This window comes from Oncorhynchus mykiss, chromosome 13 (assembly GCF_013265735.2).
Source record: "Oncorhynchus mykiss isolate Arlee chromosome 13, USDA_OmykA_1.1, whole genome shotgun sequence".
NCBI lineage: Eukaryota > Metazoa > Chordata > Actinopteri > Salmoniformes > Salmonidae > Oncorhynchus > Oncorhynchus mykiss.
Genome location: NC_048577.1, coordinates 44,741,370 through 44,760,414, shown reverse-complemented (window position 1 = coordinate 44,760,414; position 19,045 = coordinate 44,741,370). Strand labels below are relative to the sequence as shown.

The window sequence follows — 19,045 nt, the reverse complement described above, 5'->3', positions numbered from 1 at the left end:
TGAAAAGCGGAAACAGAACAGTCAGGGAGCAGTCTTTGACCAATCATAGGGCGAGAACGCCCCTCAAGAACCGCCCATTTTGCATACTAGCGCGAATATGGAGAATCGATTGTTCCCCGACTCTGGCACGCGGGATGTTTAGACGAGGTTCCTTGAACACTTTTATCTGGACTGAACGCACCGAAACACAGGACTACCGTTCATTAGAAAATATGCCTTGAAACCAACCAATTCTAATGTTTTATATTTCTGTATGCATGATAAGGACTGGTCTTTTTTTCTTCATAAAACATGTCAAGGCCAGAGATAGTAAAAGCACAGGTGTGGTATAAGATTTAAATATTTATTCACATAGGAAAGTATGTACAGAATAAATGTGCATAAAAACGACACCAATACAATGTACTAGCAAAATAACAAACAGGAAAGAGATGAATGAATAATGAACAAACTGCCACTTATGGTGAATTTTTGCATTTGACTGTCAGTTTGCCCAAAGGACCCTTTTCTTCATATAGGCTATGCATTCTTACGTAAGGAATCATAATATCACAGAGAAACCCTGTTGTCCTTGGCCCATTTCTTCAGAATCCTGATGATGTATTCCACCTGAGGATTCCCAGTGTTCCTCAGCAAGGGCAGCACTTCCCTCAAAGCCTCCCTGAAAAATACACACAATTGAGCACATTATGGTAACATAAAAACTCACACTGTTAGACTTCAACAATGCAACATACAGCCCATCAGGTCAAAATAAATGTGTTAGGTCACTGAGTGGAGGACAGATTATTTCAACGCTATACAAAGTGGTGACATTCATGATCCTACATCAATTCAATAGATTGTTAAGGTAGACACGGTACCTACCTGGGTTCTCTGCTGGCCAAAATTAGCTGAAAGATACCCACACAGGCTCCCCTTTTGCCCTCCCAGTACTCAGGGTTGGGGTCCAATCTCTCCAAGATATCAAATGCCTTTGCTGAGTAGTAGAACTGGCCCATCTGTAGATGAGAGAGAGAAGAGTTACACATGGTGCAAATCAGTGGTGTAAAGTACTTAAGTAAAATTACTACTTAAGTAGTTTTTTGGGGTATCTGTACTTTACTATTTATATTTAACTACTTTTACTTTACTACATTCCTAAAGAAAAGTATGTACTTTTTACTCCATACATTTTCTCTGACACCTAAAAGTACTCGTTACATTGAATGAATTTACTTATCAAGAGAACATCCCTGGTCATGCCTACTGCCTCTGATCTGGTGGACTCAATAAACACATACTTCGTTTGTAAATGATGTCTGAATGTTGGAGTGTGCCCCTGGCTATCTGTAAATAAAAAAAATCTTGAAAAAGTGTCCGTCTGCTTTGCTTAATATAAGGAATTTGAAATTCTTTGTACTTTTACTTTTGATATGCAAGTCTTTTTTTGTTTGTTGAAATTACAAGTATATTTAAAACCAAATACTTCTAGACTTTTACTCAAGTAGTATTTTACTGGGTGACTTTCACTTTTACTTGAGTCATTTTCTATTAAGGCATCTTTACTTTTACTCAAGCATGACAATTGTGTACTTTTTCCACCACTGGCGCAAGTGCTCTCAGAATGAAATAACTTCTGTCCTGATGGGGAAATTAAACATTTAGGAAGTTGAGTGATTTTGGAATTAATAAAGGAGAGTAACCTTGTAGCAATCATTGGCAATGAGCTGCAGGAGGCTGAAGGACTCTGCTGAGGTCTCCATCTTCATGTAGAGCTCCCAGGCCAGACGGGCCTTCTGGTTCATAATGTCTAAATAGGACAACAGGGTTCATTGACAACAATAGAACAACCACACAGTGTTATACCAGCAAATGTTTACATCGTTTAATGAGAAGGAGAACATACAGCAGCGTGCCAGCCAGCTCAGGTACACATAGTCACTCTTGTTCTTGTCATTTTGAATCAACAGGAAGATCTGGGAGACAAAGTAAAGCACACACTTTTAACAGACAATAAAACATACATTTGTATCAGTGAAAAGGTTTTAAAAAATGACATCATAATAACCCCAAAAGTACATGTCAAGGTTTTACCTCTTCAGCCTCCCTGTAGTTGCCAACAGCAGCTTTGGCCTGTGCATAGTTGAAGTTGAAGGCGTCATCGTTGTAGAAGTAACTCTGTGAGCAATGAGAGTTCAGAGTATTTAGAATCCATTGAAGAATGATAATTATAGAACATCAATATTCTATGTGAACACAAATATGTGTCATGGTATTACGCTGTGCTTACCTTGACAGAATTGAGGTAGATGAGCACATCCTCAAACTGCCTGAGCAGAAAGAAACAAGAAGCCATGCACTGTCTGCCAGGGATGGTGTCTAAGACACAGGGAAAGGAATTGTTAAAGTAAGCACCAGTGTAAAAACGTACCATTGAATTAGTGCAGTACAAAAATGTTACTCTAGTCAGTATTTTAAATATCTGGAGGAGCACTCACCACATTCGCTAGCTGAGCCACCAACCAGCTGGAAAAACTGCTGAGCAATCTTCAGATGATCTCTCTGTAATGGAAAAATAACATAATTTCACACAAACAAAATCAGGCGGGTATCAAGGCAGAACTATAGATATACTGTACATGAATCTATAGTTGTATATACACTGAACAAAAATATAAAACACAACAATTTCAAAGATTTTACTGTGTTACAGTTCATATAAGGAAATCAGTCAATTGCAATAAATACAGATATGCATCTGTGTCACAGGTACCTTCAAAAAAGGTTGGGGCATGGATCAGAAAACCAGTCATTTCCTGGTGTGACCACTATTTGCCTCATGCAGCTCAACATATCTCGTTCGCATAGAGTTGATCAGGCTGTTGATTGTGGCCTGTGGAATGTTATCTCACTCATCTTCTATGGCTGTGTGAAGTTGCTGGATATTGGTGGGAACTGGAACATGCTGTCGTACACATCAACCCAGAGCATCCCAAACATGCTCAATGGGTGACATGTCTGGTGACTATGCAGGCCATGGAAGAACTGGGACATTTTCAGCTTCTAGGGATTGTGCACAGATACTTGCGACATGGGGCCGAGCATTATCATGCTGAAGTGATGGCGGCTGATGAATGGTACAACAATGGGCCTCAGGATCTCGTCACGTTATCTCTGTGCATTCAAATTACCATCAATAATATGCAATTGTGTTCGACGTCCGTAGCTTATGCCTGTCCTTACCTTAACCCCATCGCCACAATGGGGCACTCTGTTCACAACGTTGACATCAGCAAACCATTCGCCCTCATAACACCGTACACGTGGTGTGCAGATTTGAGGTCAGTTGGACATACTGGCAAATTCTCTAAAAAAAGGTTGGCGGCGGATTATGATAGAGAAATAAACATTCAATTCTCTGGCAATAACTGCAGTCAACATGCCAATTTCACGCTCCCTCAAAACTTGAGAAATCTGTGGCATTGTGTTGTGTAACAAAACTGCACATTTTAGAGTGGCCTTTTATTGTCCCCAGCCCAAAGTGCACCTGTGTCATTGAGCATGCTGTTTAAATTAATCAGCGTCTTGATATGCAACACCTGTCAGGTAGATGGATTATCTTGGCAAAGGAGAAATGTTCACTAAGATGTAAACACATTTGTGCACAGAAAGCTCATGAAACAAGGGAACAACACTTTACATGTTGCGCTTATATTTTTGTTCAGTGTAGTATCTAAATGTATCTCTGGTACACACCGACCCCATCTCCTGTCCGAGTGCAGCATTCACAACCCCCTTCAAGATGTACTCCTGAAAAAAAGGCAGGGAGAGGTTACAGCACATATGCACTTACCATACACCACAATCCATTGAGTTTATGGCTGCACTAACCCTGGCAAAGAGAGGAGGAGGATAGGGAAAGAGGGGGAGATGGCGAGAGAGAGCTGGCTGCACACACACACTTACTGTACACCTATGTACATTAAGACTAACACTGCCCTGAACCTGAGAGAGAGAGAGAAAGGGGAGGTTAATACACAAACGCCTACCACAAATGTCTACCCTGCAAATGCAGAACTACACCGCAAACTACACTATCCTTGTAGAAGGAGGAAGAGGAAAAGGGAGAACAGGGAAGCGAGGGTAAGATTACTGGACCCTAAAATAGCTGAGGGACAGGAGACGAATGATAGGCGGGATGAAAAAATAAGGGAGGGAGTGAAATCTGGAAATGGTGAATGGAAATAGAGGAATGAACCTGTGGTGTGGTGGGTTCTAAGTCTTTGATGAGCTGGTAGGACTCCTGGACATCATCTGAGAGAGATAGAAAAATACAATTACTATCCATATATTGACAGTAAAAAAAAACACACTTAGTTATCAATCAGTTATCATTACATTGGCTAGTCAGCAATAAAAGTGGCAGCCCACCTTGTCTGAGGTAGTAGATGACCAGATTGAGACGAGCCTCAGTAATGACATCAATCAGTGCAGGCAGCACTTGCAGGGCCCCCTCCCCGCTACGAAACACCACCTGAACACCAGAGAAAGAATCAAAAAGGGTAATTTGCTTGCATGCTGCTACACACGTGAGTTGCAAAACTGCTATGTTCCCTAGGCTGATAAATCATGACTCTCACCAGGTTGTGTCGGATTAACTCCTTGGCAAACTCAAAGGAGCTGGAGGAGATATCTATCAGGTTTTTCAGCTCTGTCTGAGAGAAGGAAAATGTGATTTTAGTTGTTTAATACTACAATGTTGTACACTTCGGAGTCACTGACTGAAGCCGTAGAAACATTAACAAAGCAACATTCAGACAAACAAGGTTTAATTTTGAGAATGATTTGCTCAGGACTCTCTTGTCAAGTTGCGTTACCTCTGCTGCTTTTCCGTTGTAGAGCCTGAAGTGGTTGCAGGCCTTGAGGTTGAGAGCGATGGTGGAGTCTGGGACGCTCTGCAGGTAAACAGCCAGCACCTCCTGGGACACATCGTAGTAGTCCAGCTTGTAGTAGCACAGAGCCACATACACATTCAGGGCCAGGAAGTCTCTGCAGCAGACACAGTATGAACAGAGCATGAGCTCCGCCGACTCACAGTAGGTACAATGAATCGCTCTTTCCCACCCTCTGACCTGCATAAGCAGTCACTAGCCTCCTCTCCAGTCTCCGTTATCTTCTCTCTGTCTCAACACAGGGAAACTATCACTCTCCCGCCCTCTCTAACTCCCCCTCTCCTCATCTCATAGTCTGTGCCGCTACTCCCATGTGTCTGGATTACATTTGGAGTGTTTCCCGGTGTCTCTGTCACTCTGTGGTGCATTCTGCTGCCTGTCACCTGTTCTGCAGCAGGATGCGTTTGTAGATGTCGATGGCCTCCTGGTAGTGGGAGCGCATGTAGTGGATGGAGGCCAGGCTGAGCTGGTCCTCTGTCACATCCTCCAACTCCTGGTGGAAACCCATCAGCTGCTTCTCATCATTGAACTGGGGGAAAGAAAGAAATAGACCAGAAATAAGGGCATAATATAACTAATTCTGTTATATAAGTTGTTTGGTACCATAGCACTGAATGAATGAGCTAGAGATAAGGGTGAAAGCTGACCTTGTGAGCCAAATGGAACAGTACTCGATTCTGCAGCTGGCATTTAGGGGCTGAAAGAGGAAGCACGTAAGGTCACCTTTTGTAATAAAGCAACAAAATGTGAGAATGGGGAACAAGGTGGATGAGGTACCCTTGTGTGATGCCTCCTCTGCTTCTTTGTAAAGCCCCAGGAAGAAGAGAGTACAGGCCAGGTAGACCCACACATCCGGGCAGCAGTCTGGTTTGTCTGTCAGGGCCTTGTATTCCTGAAGAAGGAATCGACACATAAGTTTTAGTTCATGTCTCACAAATAAAAAACAGGAAAATTCTTTCACACATCCAAACCAACGTTACTGAATTCAATAAAGGTTTTCAAACCTCCATGGCTCTCTTGTAGTCACCAAGGTGGAAAGCACAGTAGGCCAACCACAGGTCTGCATCCTCCCCTCGCTCGCCAACATTGCGCTGAAACTGAGCAAATTGAACCATATTGATAGGATGAGCATCATATTTCACAGACAGTAATGTAAGCACTGCATTGTTCAAAGATATAGCAGCGCTATAAACCTATATGTCACACTTCAGAAGGCATGCAGCCAGAATGGCATTTACCTCCAACAATGTAATGGCCCCCAGATAGTCTCTTTGAATTAGGAAGTCATCCACAAGCGGTGACTTTTTTTCTTTTATCTTCTTATTTACTGGGATCTCCCCACCAACAGCTGCTGGCTTTACTCTGGACAGAATCTGAGAGAATGAATATGAAAATTATATAGAACTCCACAGCCGGTGCTGTCCACAACAGAGCCAGCCATAATTACTAAGGGCCCATCCAACTAGTTACTTGTCTCAAACCTGTGGCTGGGCTGCAACCTGGTCTCAACGCATTTCGTATTATTCTCTATGTAAATCCCTGACACTCCCATTTAGAATTATATGTTATGTTTCGTATGAAATGTATTAATTTAAGGTTGCCCATCTCCCATTTCGTATGATATGTTACGAATTTGCTAAACATACACTATGTAACCATACAACCGAAGTAACCATACCAAACATATTATACTAATTTCAGTATCCCGATGTAAGTGTACTGTTACGTATGCTACGGTTTAGTCTATGAGACCAGGCTGGCGTGCTAGGTAACGTTAGATTTCTGCAACAACAACAAAAAATATAATCATCCAGCACGGAAATGTTTACAGACTTCTTCGTGTGGTAGCTAACCTAACGTCAATGCTAAATTGCATAGACTACTAAGCAAAGGTTCAATAGCTAGCTAACAGTACGTTCATGTTAGCGAACGTTACGTTAGCGTAGCTGCATTCAGTAAAGCAAATACCACAACCCCACTTACCATGGCCAGTGGAGTTAGTCGTCACGAAAGCGCAGTAACAGCGCTCAGATAATCAGACAAGATACCTGTTTTTCTAATCAAGAAATATGTGCTAACCCAGCTAGCTAGTGTAACAGATAGCCGTTGCTTGGCGACAAACTCTTGTCGCCAAGCAACGTCCCCACCAGTCTTCCCCTCCCTAGCATACTGGTTCATCACTGTGTTAAGAGCTGGAGTTGTAGAAAGTGAATTATAGACGCATGGCGAGTATGCCAAAAAACATTAAGGTTTTATACTGCTAACGCTATTACACACGCTTGTCTTATAAATGGACATAAAGTCTCACATCCATTCACCATCACAGCAGATTCCTCAGTGGTTGAAAATTGTACCACTTCTCCCAATATGATGTACCAGGGTAATTCTGCAGCTACGGGCACTATGTCCTCGGGGTAATTTTGGGGGATTTTATTAATACACGTGTTTAAAAAATCTGGGGTGATTGTAGTGTGAATTTAACATATAAAGAATAAAAACAACTAGATCAAGTATTTTAGCTACTTTTCAGATGCATTTTATACCTACATTCCATTATTTTACCCTTGTCCCCGACCCATACTTTTGTGCTTCAACTATGTTTTTCTATGAGAAAACAAGAATAATTACATATTATAAACTGGGTGGGTCAAGCCCTGAATGCTGATTGGCTGACAGCAGTGGTATATAAGACCCTATACCACAGGTATGACAAAACCTTAATTTTTACTGCTCTAATTACGTTGGTAATGAGTTTATAATAGCAATAAGGTAGCTCGGGGGTTTGTGGTACATGGCCAATATACCAAAGCTAAGGGCTGTGTCCAGGCACTCCAAGATGCGATGTCCTAAGAACAGCCCTTAGTCATGGTATATTGGCCATATACCACAACCCCATGCCTTATTGCTTAATTATATAATGTTATCTTGTAGAAAGAGTCAATTAAATCAATTCTATATCAATATTTATTGTGAGTATGCCCTTTATATTTACACAAAGTCAGTGGTTTAAAGTACTTGAGTAAAAATACTTCCAAGTACTACTTAAGTAATTTTTGGGGGTATCTGTACTTTACTATTTATATTTTTGACAACTTTTAATTTTACTTCACTAAAGAAAACAATGTACAGTTGTTCCAGGTGTGCTGTCCAGAAGTTGAAGGAAACTCAAGGTAAATATTGCTGGTGTAGAGAATATTTTTTATTATCAGTCATTTCCAAACAGGCCATAATTTATTTAATTTGTGGTAGAATTTTGATTTTTTGTATTTATTTTGTGCTTAGTGTAAACGATATGCTAGATAATGCTAGCCAAAGCATGCTAAGCAGTCTGTCATTTTTCTCCAAAAACTTTAGAAGTGTCATTTCCATCCCAGTCATTTCCATCACAAACTTACAATGGCTTGCAAAAGTATTCACCCACCTTGGCATTTTTCCTATTTTGTTGCCTTACAACCTGGAATTAAAAATACTTTTTCGGGGGTTTGTATCATTTGATTTACACAACATGCCTACCACTTTGAAGATGCAAAATATTTTTGGGAAAACAAACAAGAAATAAGACAAAAACAGAAAACTTGGGCATGCATCACTATTCACCCTCCCCCCAAAGTCAATACTTTGTAGAGCCACCTTTTGCAGAAATTACAGCTGCAAGTCACTTGGGGTGTCTCAATAAGCTTGGCACATCTAGCCACTGGGATTGATGCCCATTCTTCAAGGCAAAACAGGTCCAGCTTCTTCAAGTTGGATGGGTTCCGCTGGTGTACAGCTGTCTTTAAATCATACCACAGATTCTCAATTGGATTGAGGTCTGGGCTTTGACTTGGCCATTCCAAGACATTTCAGTGTTTCACCTTAAGTCACTTGAGTGTTGCTTTAGCAGTATGCTTAGGGTCATTGTTCTGCTGGAAGGTGAACCTCTGAAACAGGTTTCTCAAGAATTTCCCTGTATTTAGCGCCATCCATCAAGCCTTCAATTCTGACCAGTTTCCCAGTCCCTTCCGATGAAAAACATCCCCACAGCATGATACTATCCCCATGCTTCACTGTGGCGATGGTGTTCTCGGGGTGATGAGGTGTTGGGTTTGCGCCAGACATAGCGTTTCCTTGATTGCCAAAAAGCTCAATTTTAGTATCTCCCATACGTTTGTGGAGTTTCCCACATGCCTTTTGGCGAACACCAAACATGTTTGCTTATTTTTTTTCTTAAGCAATGTCTTTTTTCTGGCCACTCTTCTGTAAATCCCAGTTCTGTGGAGCGTACGGCTTAAAGTTGTCCTATGGCCAGATACTCCAATCTCCGCTGTGGAGCTTCGCAGCTCCTTCAGGGTTATCTTTAGTCTCTTTGTTGCCTCTAATACCCTTATTGCCTTGTCTGTGAGTTTTGGTGGTCTCTTGGCAGGTTTGTGGTGCCATATTCTTTCCATTTAAAAAAAAAAATGGATTTAATGGTGCTCCATGGGATGTTGAAAGTTCTGGATATTTTTTTAACCCAACCATGATCTGTACTTCTCCACAACTTTGTCTCTTAGCTGTTTGCAGAGCTCCTTGGTCTTCATGGTGGCCATTGCTTAGTGGTTTTGCAGACTCTGGGGCATAGATTGCACACAGGTGGACTTTGTAACTTCTGAAAGTAATTGGTTGCACCAGATCTTATTTAGGGGCCTCGTAGCAAAGGGGGTGAATACATATGCACGCACAAATTCTCTATTTTTTTAAAATAAACTTTCATTTCACAAATGGACTATTTGGTGTATGTCCATTACATGAAATCCAAATAAAAATCAATTTAAAATACAGGTTATAATGTAACCATTTAGGAAAAACCACCAAGAGGGATGAATACTTTGCAAGGCACTGTAACTGGTGGAAATGACCAAACAAGTTAGTTTTATTTACTTTAGGCTTTTTAAAATCATGTTTCAAATTCATTTAATCTAGAAAATGCTCCACGGTGTGCAAAATTTGAAAACGTGTATTCCTTGTTTTTAGGAAGATGCCACATGAAACAGACAGCCATAGAAACAAAATTAAAAGATCCTATACAATACCAGGAACATCTGCAAAAATACAGGGAGATGCTGAAAGAAAAGGGAAATCTGAGTTTACAAAAACAAAGCGGCAAGAGAACGCAATGGAAATGCAACCAACAGAACAGCAGATGTTCAAGACAAGTTGCAATGGAGACCTACCTAGAAGGCAACACCTTAGTCACCAGATGACTTGCAGCTAGAGGGCAATATACATGCCCCATACTTACCTGATGCACACCCTGATACCCCTTCCTCATCGTCTGCAACAGGAATGAGAAGTCAAATACTTGCTAGAAGAGGTCACTCAGATTTTTGAATGACAAATGTCAAACTTGATAAAATACCTTTTTTTTTGTATGATCAACTGATCAAGAAAATAGAGACAAGACAAAACTGCAAATATGGGAACTGAAGAACTTGAAGGATTTTGTTTCAAAAGTTAAAGCAAGTAACAAAACATGCCTAGTGCCAAGGACAAACAAGTGGCTTCAAAAATGCTCAGAGGCAACATCCTGAAAAAGTATGGCCTGGTCAAAGCTGCAGAGAATTTGGATTTTCAGCAAAAGCAACGAGGGCAAATGAACAGGCCAACAAGTCTTCAATACTCCAAGAAAAAGCAATGTAACATAATTAGAACAGCCACAGAAGAGGAAATCACTGGATTCTATGAACGGGACAACAGTAGAGCAACATGGAAAGAGGAAGGCAAACCAGCAGAAGTGCTTCTTGAACAGCACAATTCAGAACCTTAATCATTATTTTAAGAGGGAATATTCAGAGATTAAGATGTCCTATGAATTCTGCAAAATACTTCCTTTTGGGTTGTCACGTCAACAGTCCATGATAGGGACACATGCCTCTGGAAATACCCACACCGACCTCCAGTTCATGGTGGAAAAACTACAATTAAGTGATCAGCTGCAGCTTGTTTTTGTGCTGTGAGAACCTGAAGAGTGCACGTACAGAGTGCTCCCTTTGCCAACCAAAAGAGCTTAAAACATATGCATTTGATGCTGGTGAGAAGACATGGTGGTTCGAGTGGAAAAACAAAGCTGGAGAGAGAAAAAAAAAGGAGAAAAGACAAAGGGAAACATGGAGGTCCCTGTACATTTGACAGTAAAATAAAAGGTGGCACACTAGACTACTGGAGGACTTCTCCAAACGATTGAAAAGAGAAGTTGGGGTAACACGTATACAACATTTGACACCAATACTCCAGAGAATGTAAAGACAAAACTGCAGAAAGAGTTGGTGCATATTGACTTTGCGGAGAACTCCGTGTAATTTCAATGAAACCCAGGCAATTCACAGTGATTCTGCGGCACCCTCTGCAATCTGGGCCCATCTTTCAAAAACACTGGCCTACTTCCTTGAGCACGGCCCTTCAGCTACTTTTGGAGTTTAACTTTTGTCTTATGTTTAACGGTTGATTTTTAAAAATGGTATATACACATCATCCCCACCTCACCCATATGATGTACATGAGTACGATTTGTTTTAGATCGGGAAATCAATGTTCAAATGTTTGGCGGAAATATCTTATTTTTCATTTATGTTTTCAGCTATCACAAGGTCATACATTCAGGCATCATGTGGAGTTATGAAAACCTTAACCACTTAACACAGACAAGTTCATGTACAAATGTATAAGTAGTGTTTTCAATTATATTATTTGCAACTAAAATTGATGTATAATGACATGATGGAAGTTACATTTGTCTACAGCCGTCTGAGAAAAAGATACATTCCTGAATAGTACAGTCACAGCTATTATGAGATATTATTTCTAGACAAATCATAGACAACTGGTAAAATGGTATTTCAGTAAGTTTTAATTTCTGAAAGCTTGCAGGGCAGAATAACCCAACAGTTTAATTAAAGAGATGTACCCCTTTTGTCAGCATTAAGAGGGCTCAACATAAGGCAACAGTCTAATTAAATGTTAGTAAGTTCTTTCAATGTGAAATGTAAGCATAACAGTTGTGTTAATATTCATGTAGAATTGCCGTTAAGGTCACTTGCCTACTACACTGTAGTGTTTAAATTGTCAGGGGTCAGTTGGTACAACAAAAAAGCAACTTATTGTACTGTCAAACATCAGGCCACTATTACTTAGGACCAAGCAGCAGTCTCCCCACCCCATTCAGAGGCCTGGGCAGTAGGGGCAGCTGACCAATCCTCGATGGCTGGCTGGGCACTCCAGTCCTCTGCAAGAGAGAAGACATTGAAGAGGTGCAAATACATGACCAACAATCATACATTTCAGTGTATTTGAGTAGGTTAAACAATCAACCCGACTGATGACAATTATGGTGCATCAATTAGAGGGAGGCTGATGTTACTCACAACACTCACCAGTGAACCCCTCAGCAGTTGGCTTGGCAGGAGCAGCAGCTGAAAGTCAAGCAGAAACTCAATTAGGATTACAATTAAACATGAGACCTTTCAGACAAACACATTTGATAGGTCCTGAAGTACCAAGAGTCATTTATATCCAACTCAAAATGAGATTTAGAAAATGCTACCAAGTGCATCAGTCAAGAAACTAAAACCAAGTCTTAGCATAGTGGAACCAGAAACCACATCTTCACTTCTTACCTGCAGAGAACTGCTGGATGGGGACTGAGGGCATAGCCATTCCCTCAGCTGCTGGAGCAGTCCACTCTCTCTGGAACTCCTTTCCAACAGCTTTCTCAGACTCAGCCTGTTCCTCCTTCTCAATCTGACAGGTAAAACAATGAGCGGCAGGCTAACAAGGCGAACAGAACATGCAAGATCCATTACTGTTGAAGGTAAGCTTGTCCTACCAGTAAATTTAGTGTATAATGGTTTAAGTAGGTGTCTAAAAGGCCTTCTTCTTACCTCCTCAGGGTCCCTGTAGAAATAGAGATCAGGCATGACCTCCCAGGGGTGCTCCCTGGAGATGGTGCCCCGCATCCTCAGCACCTCCCTGGACAGCATCCACCACATCAGACCCAGAGTGGTGACCCTGGAGCACAAATCAGACCATGACCAACTACACCGATGAGACTAGAACACCTGTCTTTTACAGAAACATGTAGCAAGGCCTACACCAAATTCCCCTCCCTCTTACACACAGATGGAGCAAGGGGAGAAAAGAGGCACTGCGTTTCTGTAGCACACATCCTACACCCAGCACCGCACTGACAGGACTGCGCCGGGCTCTAACGGTGTGCAAGACAAACACGTAGGTGTTAAGTGTATGAGGGCAAAGCAGTCTAACCTTGTTGTTGCAGGGGATGGCGATGTCGACATATGAGTGGGGAGTTAGTGTTGCACAGGGCAATGGTGGGGATGTTGACGTAAGAGGCTTCAGAGGCTGGTGGTCGGCACGAGGGTCCGTTACGATTAGGAGGCGGGGCTCCCTGAAGGCAGCCTGGATTTGATTAGTGAAGGTTCCGGGGGTGAAACGACCATGGCACCAGTGGCCGAGGCAAACTTCAGCACAGCTCTCTACAAAAATATATATGAAAGGCTATTAGCGACCTAGCTGCAGACAGCATGTGTAACACCCATCACTGCCCTTGGAATCTAAAAGCAAGTTGCACTAGACTGCATGAAGAATTGAATCAAACGAAAATCATTGTGCGGAAGCCCTACCGATGTTACATCGAGAGCATCACTGGTTGCATCACTTCCTGGTACAGTAACTGCTCGGCCTCCGACCACAAGGCACAACAGAGTGTAGTGCGTAAGGCCCAGTACATCATTGGGGCCAAGCTTCCTGCCATCCAGGACCTCTATACCAGGTGGTGTCAGAGGAAGACCCTAAAGCTTGTCAAAGACCCCACCCACCCCAGTCAGACTGCTCTCTACTACTGCATGGCAAGCGGTACCGGAGCGCCAAGTCTAGAACAAAAAGGCTTTTCAACAGCTTTTCACCCCCAAGCCATAAGACCCCTGAACAGGTGATCCAGGTTACTTGCCCCCCCCCCCCCCCCTCTTTACACTGCTGCTACTCTGTTTATCATATATGCAGTCACTTTAACCATACCTACATGTACAAACTATCTCAATTACCCCGACTAACCGGTGCCCCTGCACATTGGCTACCCGGACTATCTGCATTATGTCCCGCCACCCAACAACTCCACTTTTACACTACTGTTTGTCATAAACTCAAAAAAATAAAAAAAAACTTCCCCTTTTCAGGACCCTGTCTTTAAAAGAACATTCATAAAAACACAAATAACTTCACACTTCATTGTAAAGAGTTTAAAGGCAGTTTCCCATGCTTGTTCAATGAACCATTAACAATTATGAACATGCACCTGTGAAACGGTCATTAAGACACTAACAGCTTACAGACGGTAGACAATTAAGGTCGCAGTTATGGAAACTTAGGACACTAGAGAGGCGTTTCTACTGACTCTGGAGAAACACCAAAAGAAAGATGCCCAGGGTCCCCGCTCATCTGCGTGAACATGCTTCAAGGAGGCATGAGGACTGCAGACGTGGCCAGAGAAATAAATTGTAATGTCCGTACTGTGAGACACCCAAGACAGCACGGACAGCTGATTGTCCTTGCATTAGCAGACCACGTGTAACAAAAACCTGCACAGGATCAGTACATCTGAACACACTTACGGGACAGGTACAGGATGGCAACAACTGCCCAAGTTAAACGAGGAACGCACAATCCCTACATACGTGCTCAGACAGTCCGCAATAGGCTGAGATGCTGGACTGATGGCTTGTAGACCTGTTGTAAAGGCAGGTTCTCACCAGACGTCACCGGCAACAACGTCACCTATTGGCACAAATCCACCGTTGCTGGACCAGACAGGACAGGCAAAAAGTGCTCTTCACTGTCGAGTCAGTCATCTCACCAGGGATGATAGTCGGAGTCACGTTTATCGTCGAAGGAATGAGCGTTACACTGAGGCCTGTACTTTGGAGCAGGATCGATTTTGAGGTGGAGGGTCCGTCATGGTCTGGGGCGGTGTCACAGCATCAGACTGAGCTTGTTGTCATTGCAGGCAACCTCAATGCTCATGTAGTACCCTTCCTGCAGGCTCATCCTGACTAGAGGTCGACCGATTAATCGGAATAGCCGATTAACGGTGGGTTAACTGCCTTGTTCAGGGGCAGAACGACAGATTTCCACCTTGTCAGCTCAGGGGATCAAATCTTGCAACCTTTCGGTTAAATAGTCCAACGCTCTAACCACCTACCTCTCATTGCACTCCACGAGGAGCCTGCCTGTTACGCGACTGCAGTAGAAACCAAGGTAAGTTGCTAGCTAGCATTAAACGTCTTATAAAAACAAATCAATTATAATCACTAGTTACACATGGTTGATGATATTACTAGTTTATCTAGCGTGTCCCTTGCATATAATTGATGCAACGCAGGGGGATGATTTAACAAAAGCGCATTTGCGAAAAAAGCACAATTGTTGGACGACTGAACCTAACCATAAACACCAATGCCTTCCTTAAAATCAATACACAGACGTATACTTTTTTAAACCTGCATATTTAGCTAAAATAAATCCAGGTTAGCAGGCAATATTAACCAGGTGAAATTGTGTAATTTCTCTTGCGTTCATTGCACGCAGTCAGGGTATATGCAACAGTTCGGCTGCCTGGCTCATTCCGAACTAATTTGCCAGAATTTTACATAATTATGACATGACATTGAAGGTTGTGCAACAGGAATATTTAGACTTATGGATGCCACCCCTTAGATAAAATACGTAACGCTTCCATATTTCACCAAAAAAGGTTTTGTTTTCGAAATGATCGTTTCCGGATTCGACCATATTAATGACCAAAGGCTCGTATTTCTGTGTGTTATGTTATAATTAAGTCTATGATTTGATAGAGCACTCTGACTGAGCGATGGTAGGCAGCAGCAGACTCGTAAGCATTCATTCAAACAGCACTTTCGTGCGTTTTGCCAGCAGCTCTTCGCAAGCACAGCGCTGTTTATCACTTCAAGCCTATCACCCTAATGGCTGGTTTAACCGATGTGAAATGGCTAGCTTGTTAGCTGGGTGTGCGCTAATAGTATTTCAAACGTCACTCGCTCTGAGACTTGGAGTAGTTATTCCCCTTGCTCTGCAATGTCCGCAGCTTTTGTGGGTCGATGGGTAGCACTGCTTCGAGTATGGCTGTTGTCGATATGTTCCTGGTTCGAGCCCAGGTAGGGGCGAGGAGGGGGACGGAAGCTATACTGTTACACTGGCAATACTATAGTGCCTATAAGAACATCCAATAGTCAAAGGTATATGAAATACAAATGGTAGAGAGAAATAGTCCTATAAATACTATATTAAATACAACTTAAAACCTCTTACCTTGGAATATTGAAGTCTCATGTTACAAGGAACCACCAACCAATATGTTCTCATGTTCTGAGCAAGGAACTCAAACGTTAGCTTTTTTTACATGGGACATAGTCAACTTTTACTTCTCCAACACTTTGTTTTTGGATTACTTAAACATGTTATATTATATTAAGTTAAAAGTTCTCATTCTGTATTGTTGTAATTGTCATTATTACAAACAAAAAAATATTTTTTTTATTCTTTATTTTAATTCGGTTGATTATCAGTATCGGCTTTTTTTGGTCCTCCAATAATCGGTAACGGCGTTGAAAAATCATAATCGGTCGACCTCTAATCCTGACATGACCCTCCAGCACGACAATGCCACCAGCCATATTGCTCGTTCTGTGTGTGATTTCCTGCAAGACAGGAATGTCAGTGTTCTGCCAGCGAAGAGCCCGGATCTCAATCCCATTGAGCACATCTGGGACCTGTTGGATCTGAGGTCGAGGGCTCAGAAATGTCCGGGAACTTGCAGGTGCCTTGGTGAAGACTGGGGTAACATCTCACAGCAAGAACTGGCAAATCTGGTGCAGTCCATGAGGAGATGCACTGCAGTACTTAATGTAGCTGGTGGCCACACCAGATACTGACTGTTAGTTTTGATTTTGACCCCTCCCCCCTTGTTCAGGGACACATTATTCAATTTCTGTGGAACTTGTTCAGTTTATATCTGAGTTGTTGAATCTAGTTATGTTCATACAAATATTTACACATTAAGTTTGCTGAAAATAAACACAGGTGACAGAGGACATTTATTTTTTTGCTGAGTTAATATGCTGTCACTTTAACCATACCTACATGTACATACTACCTCAATTACCCTGACTAACCTGTGTCTGTATATAGCCTCGCTACTGTTATTATTCACAGTTTTTTTTATTTCCTATGCATTGTTCACCTATTTTTTTTACTTAAATTGCACGGTTGGTTTGGGCCTCTAAGTAAGCATTTCACTGTAAGGTACACCGGTTGAATTCGGCACACATGACAAACTTATTTGATTTGTTAACAAAGACCTGGGCCCAATCCCTCTAGCAAACTTTCGACACCTGCACACCGACATCGGTGCAAGGCTTTGTGTGCACACATGCAGTCACATCTATACAGAAACATGTCTAATTGATGGGTAAACACACACGGCAAGTATCCAGTTACACTCATTATTCACCGTGTCCACTACGCTGCCAGCTGAAGCTGTACCTGTCCAGTGTTCCTGGAGGAGATGACCCAGACGTCAGCTGGGTTCTCCACGGCAACAATGGCACAGGCTGCCAGCAGTAGCTTCTCCCAGGTATTCCTCATGTTGATGATGTACACACCTGAGGACAAGGGGCAGTCAGTAAACCCAGATCTGTGTCCAGTTTACCCTGCCCAAATGTGCTCCATCTAGTGAGAGAAAGAATCAATAATCAACTCTAGTTCTGTGAGCTGAAGGGGACTGAAGCATTTTTTTGTTACAGCCCAGCATTGAAACAGACATCCATTTCAACTATTAATCAAGACCTTGAATATCAATCAAATGTATTTATAAAGCCCTTTATACATCAGCCAATGTCACAAAGTGCTATACAGAAACCCAGAACAAAGAAATCAAATCAGGCATGCTTGTGCCAGACCAGCAGCCTGCATTAACAGTATCCCTCCTCAACCTGGGTGGGTTGACCACTGGCTTATAACACTACAAGTAGTTTTGTTCCACTGAGTGTTTTGGGCGTTAAGGACTGCCAAACACTCACCATCACTCTCCCTCTTGTAGGTGTAGTGCTCCATCTGAAAGTCCATGTTAGTTCCTCCCAGATGGGTTCCTGCAGCCAGGAACTTCAGCACATCCTCCTCCTTCATTTGAAGGACATCTAGATTTCCGGACATCTTAACCACTTTCCCTGCATTGAGTGCGAAAAAAAAAGAAAAATGACTAAGAGTCAAAAGTGCATATAATTGTTTTGTTTTTTTAAGTATTCAACAATTATTCCAGGCCCAGACATTGTAGTTGATAGGGCCATCTACGCGTTGCGCTTAAGCCCGAGGGGCCTATTGCCTAGAATTAAATGGCCTGGATAGTGTACTCGGCAGGACACAGTGCGTTAAACAGCATGTCAGGCATGTCTACTCGACATGTTAGTGTTAGCTTTCAAGTCATATAAAGCCTTCAAATTCAAACGTCTAGATAGACTAATGTGAGATATTCTGCACATAGTCACTGATTACTTCGTCTATTTAAGTGACGCTTGACATTAAAAAGCGTGAAATGTAACTTACAACGCACCACGAAACAACGCGAAACCTGTAACACGCGGCGTCAAAGAGGAAGACAAGAGGAAATTACGCCACTTATATACTCAAGTTTCAAAGCACATGATTGGTTGTTTCGCTGACTGGAACTATAACTGTCTACTTGGATATTTTATTCCCTAGATGGCGCAAACACTCCATCAGCACAGAGTAGTAGCGTATGTTTTGGGTGAAACCGGTAAGTAGAGGTCGGACGAGGAGCCCATATTAAGACAATGCGATGGAAAGACCATATTAAGACAATGGGGAGACGTTGACTTCTCGGTTAGAGTGGCCTGTGTTGCAACTTTATTTGCTAGAGATACGGAGTTCCTGGTGAAGGTATCACAATATGTACATAGTGATTTTGCAAAATGTTTTAAAATTCTTTTTTTTTCATAAGAGAAGATACATTGCAAAAATGCCAACTTGTCTCAGATACAAAGATAGAA

At 42.1% G+C, this 19,045-nt stretch overlaps 1 protein-coding gene and 1 pseudogene across 3 annotated transcripts; both read right to left on the bottom strand.

Moving 5' to 3' along the window:
* Positions 1–322: 322 nt before the first annotated feature.
* Positions 323–7,408, bottom strand: LOC110486517 (intraflagellar transport protein 56). 3 transcript variants are annotated; one of them, XM_021558179.2, is made up of 18 exons: positions 7,243–7,408; positions 6,173–6,307; positions 5,939–6,031; positions 5,712–5,826; positions 5,582–5,631; positions 5,318–5,463; positions 4,860–5,031; positions 4,623–4,697; positions 4,414–4,516; positions 4,241–4,296; positions 3,739–3,792; positions 2,481–2,544; positions 2,273–2,361; positions 2,077–2,160; positions 1,889–1,958; positions 1,686–1,792; positions 868–1,001; positions 323–661 (listed from the first exon to the last, which is right to left on the bottom strand). In XM_021558179.2, the coding sequence occupies exons 1-18, from the start codon at positions 7,246–7,248 to the stop codon at positions 550–552; spliced, it is 1,665 nt and encodes a 554-aa protein (XP_021413854.2). In that variant the 5' UTR covers positions 7,249–7,408; the 3' UTR covers positions 323–549. The 3 variants fall into 3 exon arrangements, with proteins under 3 accessions (XP_021413854.2, XP_036797135.1, XP_021413855.2); XM_036941240.1 differs by having other exon boundaries at positions 7,253–7,408; XM_021558180.2 differs by lacking the exon at positions 7,243–7,408 and adding an exon at positions 6,918–7,216.
* Positions 7,409–11,781: 4,373 nt separating this feature from the next.
* On the bottom strand, positions 11,782–18,646 carry LOC110486515 (annotated as a pseudogene).
* Between the last annotated feature and the right edge of the window lie 399 nt (positions 18,647–19,045).

What these genes read in the sequence shown, in the direction of transcription:
- LOC110486517 (XM_021558179.2), bottom strand. An exon ending in GAGCTGGCTGGCACGCTGCT is followed by an intron (nt 1,793 to 1,888) that starts GTATGTTCTCCT and finishes TGTCCTATTTAG; the next exon opens with ACATTATGAACCAGAAGGCC. An exon ending in TTGCCAATGATTGCTACAAG is followed by an intron (nt 1,002 to 1,685) that starts GTTACTCTCCTT and finishes TCTCATCTACAG; the next exon opens with ATGGGCCAGTTCTACTACTC.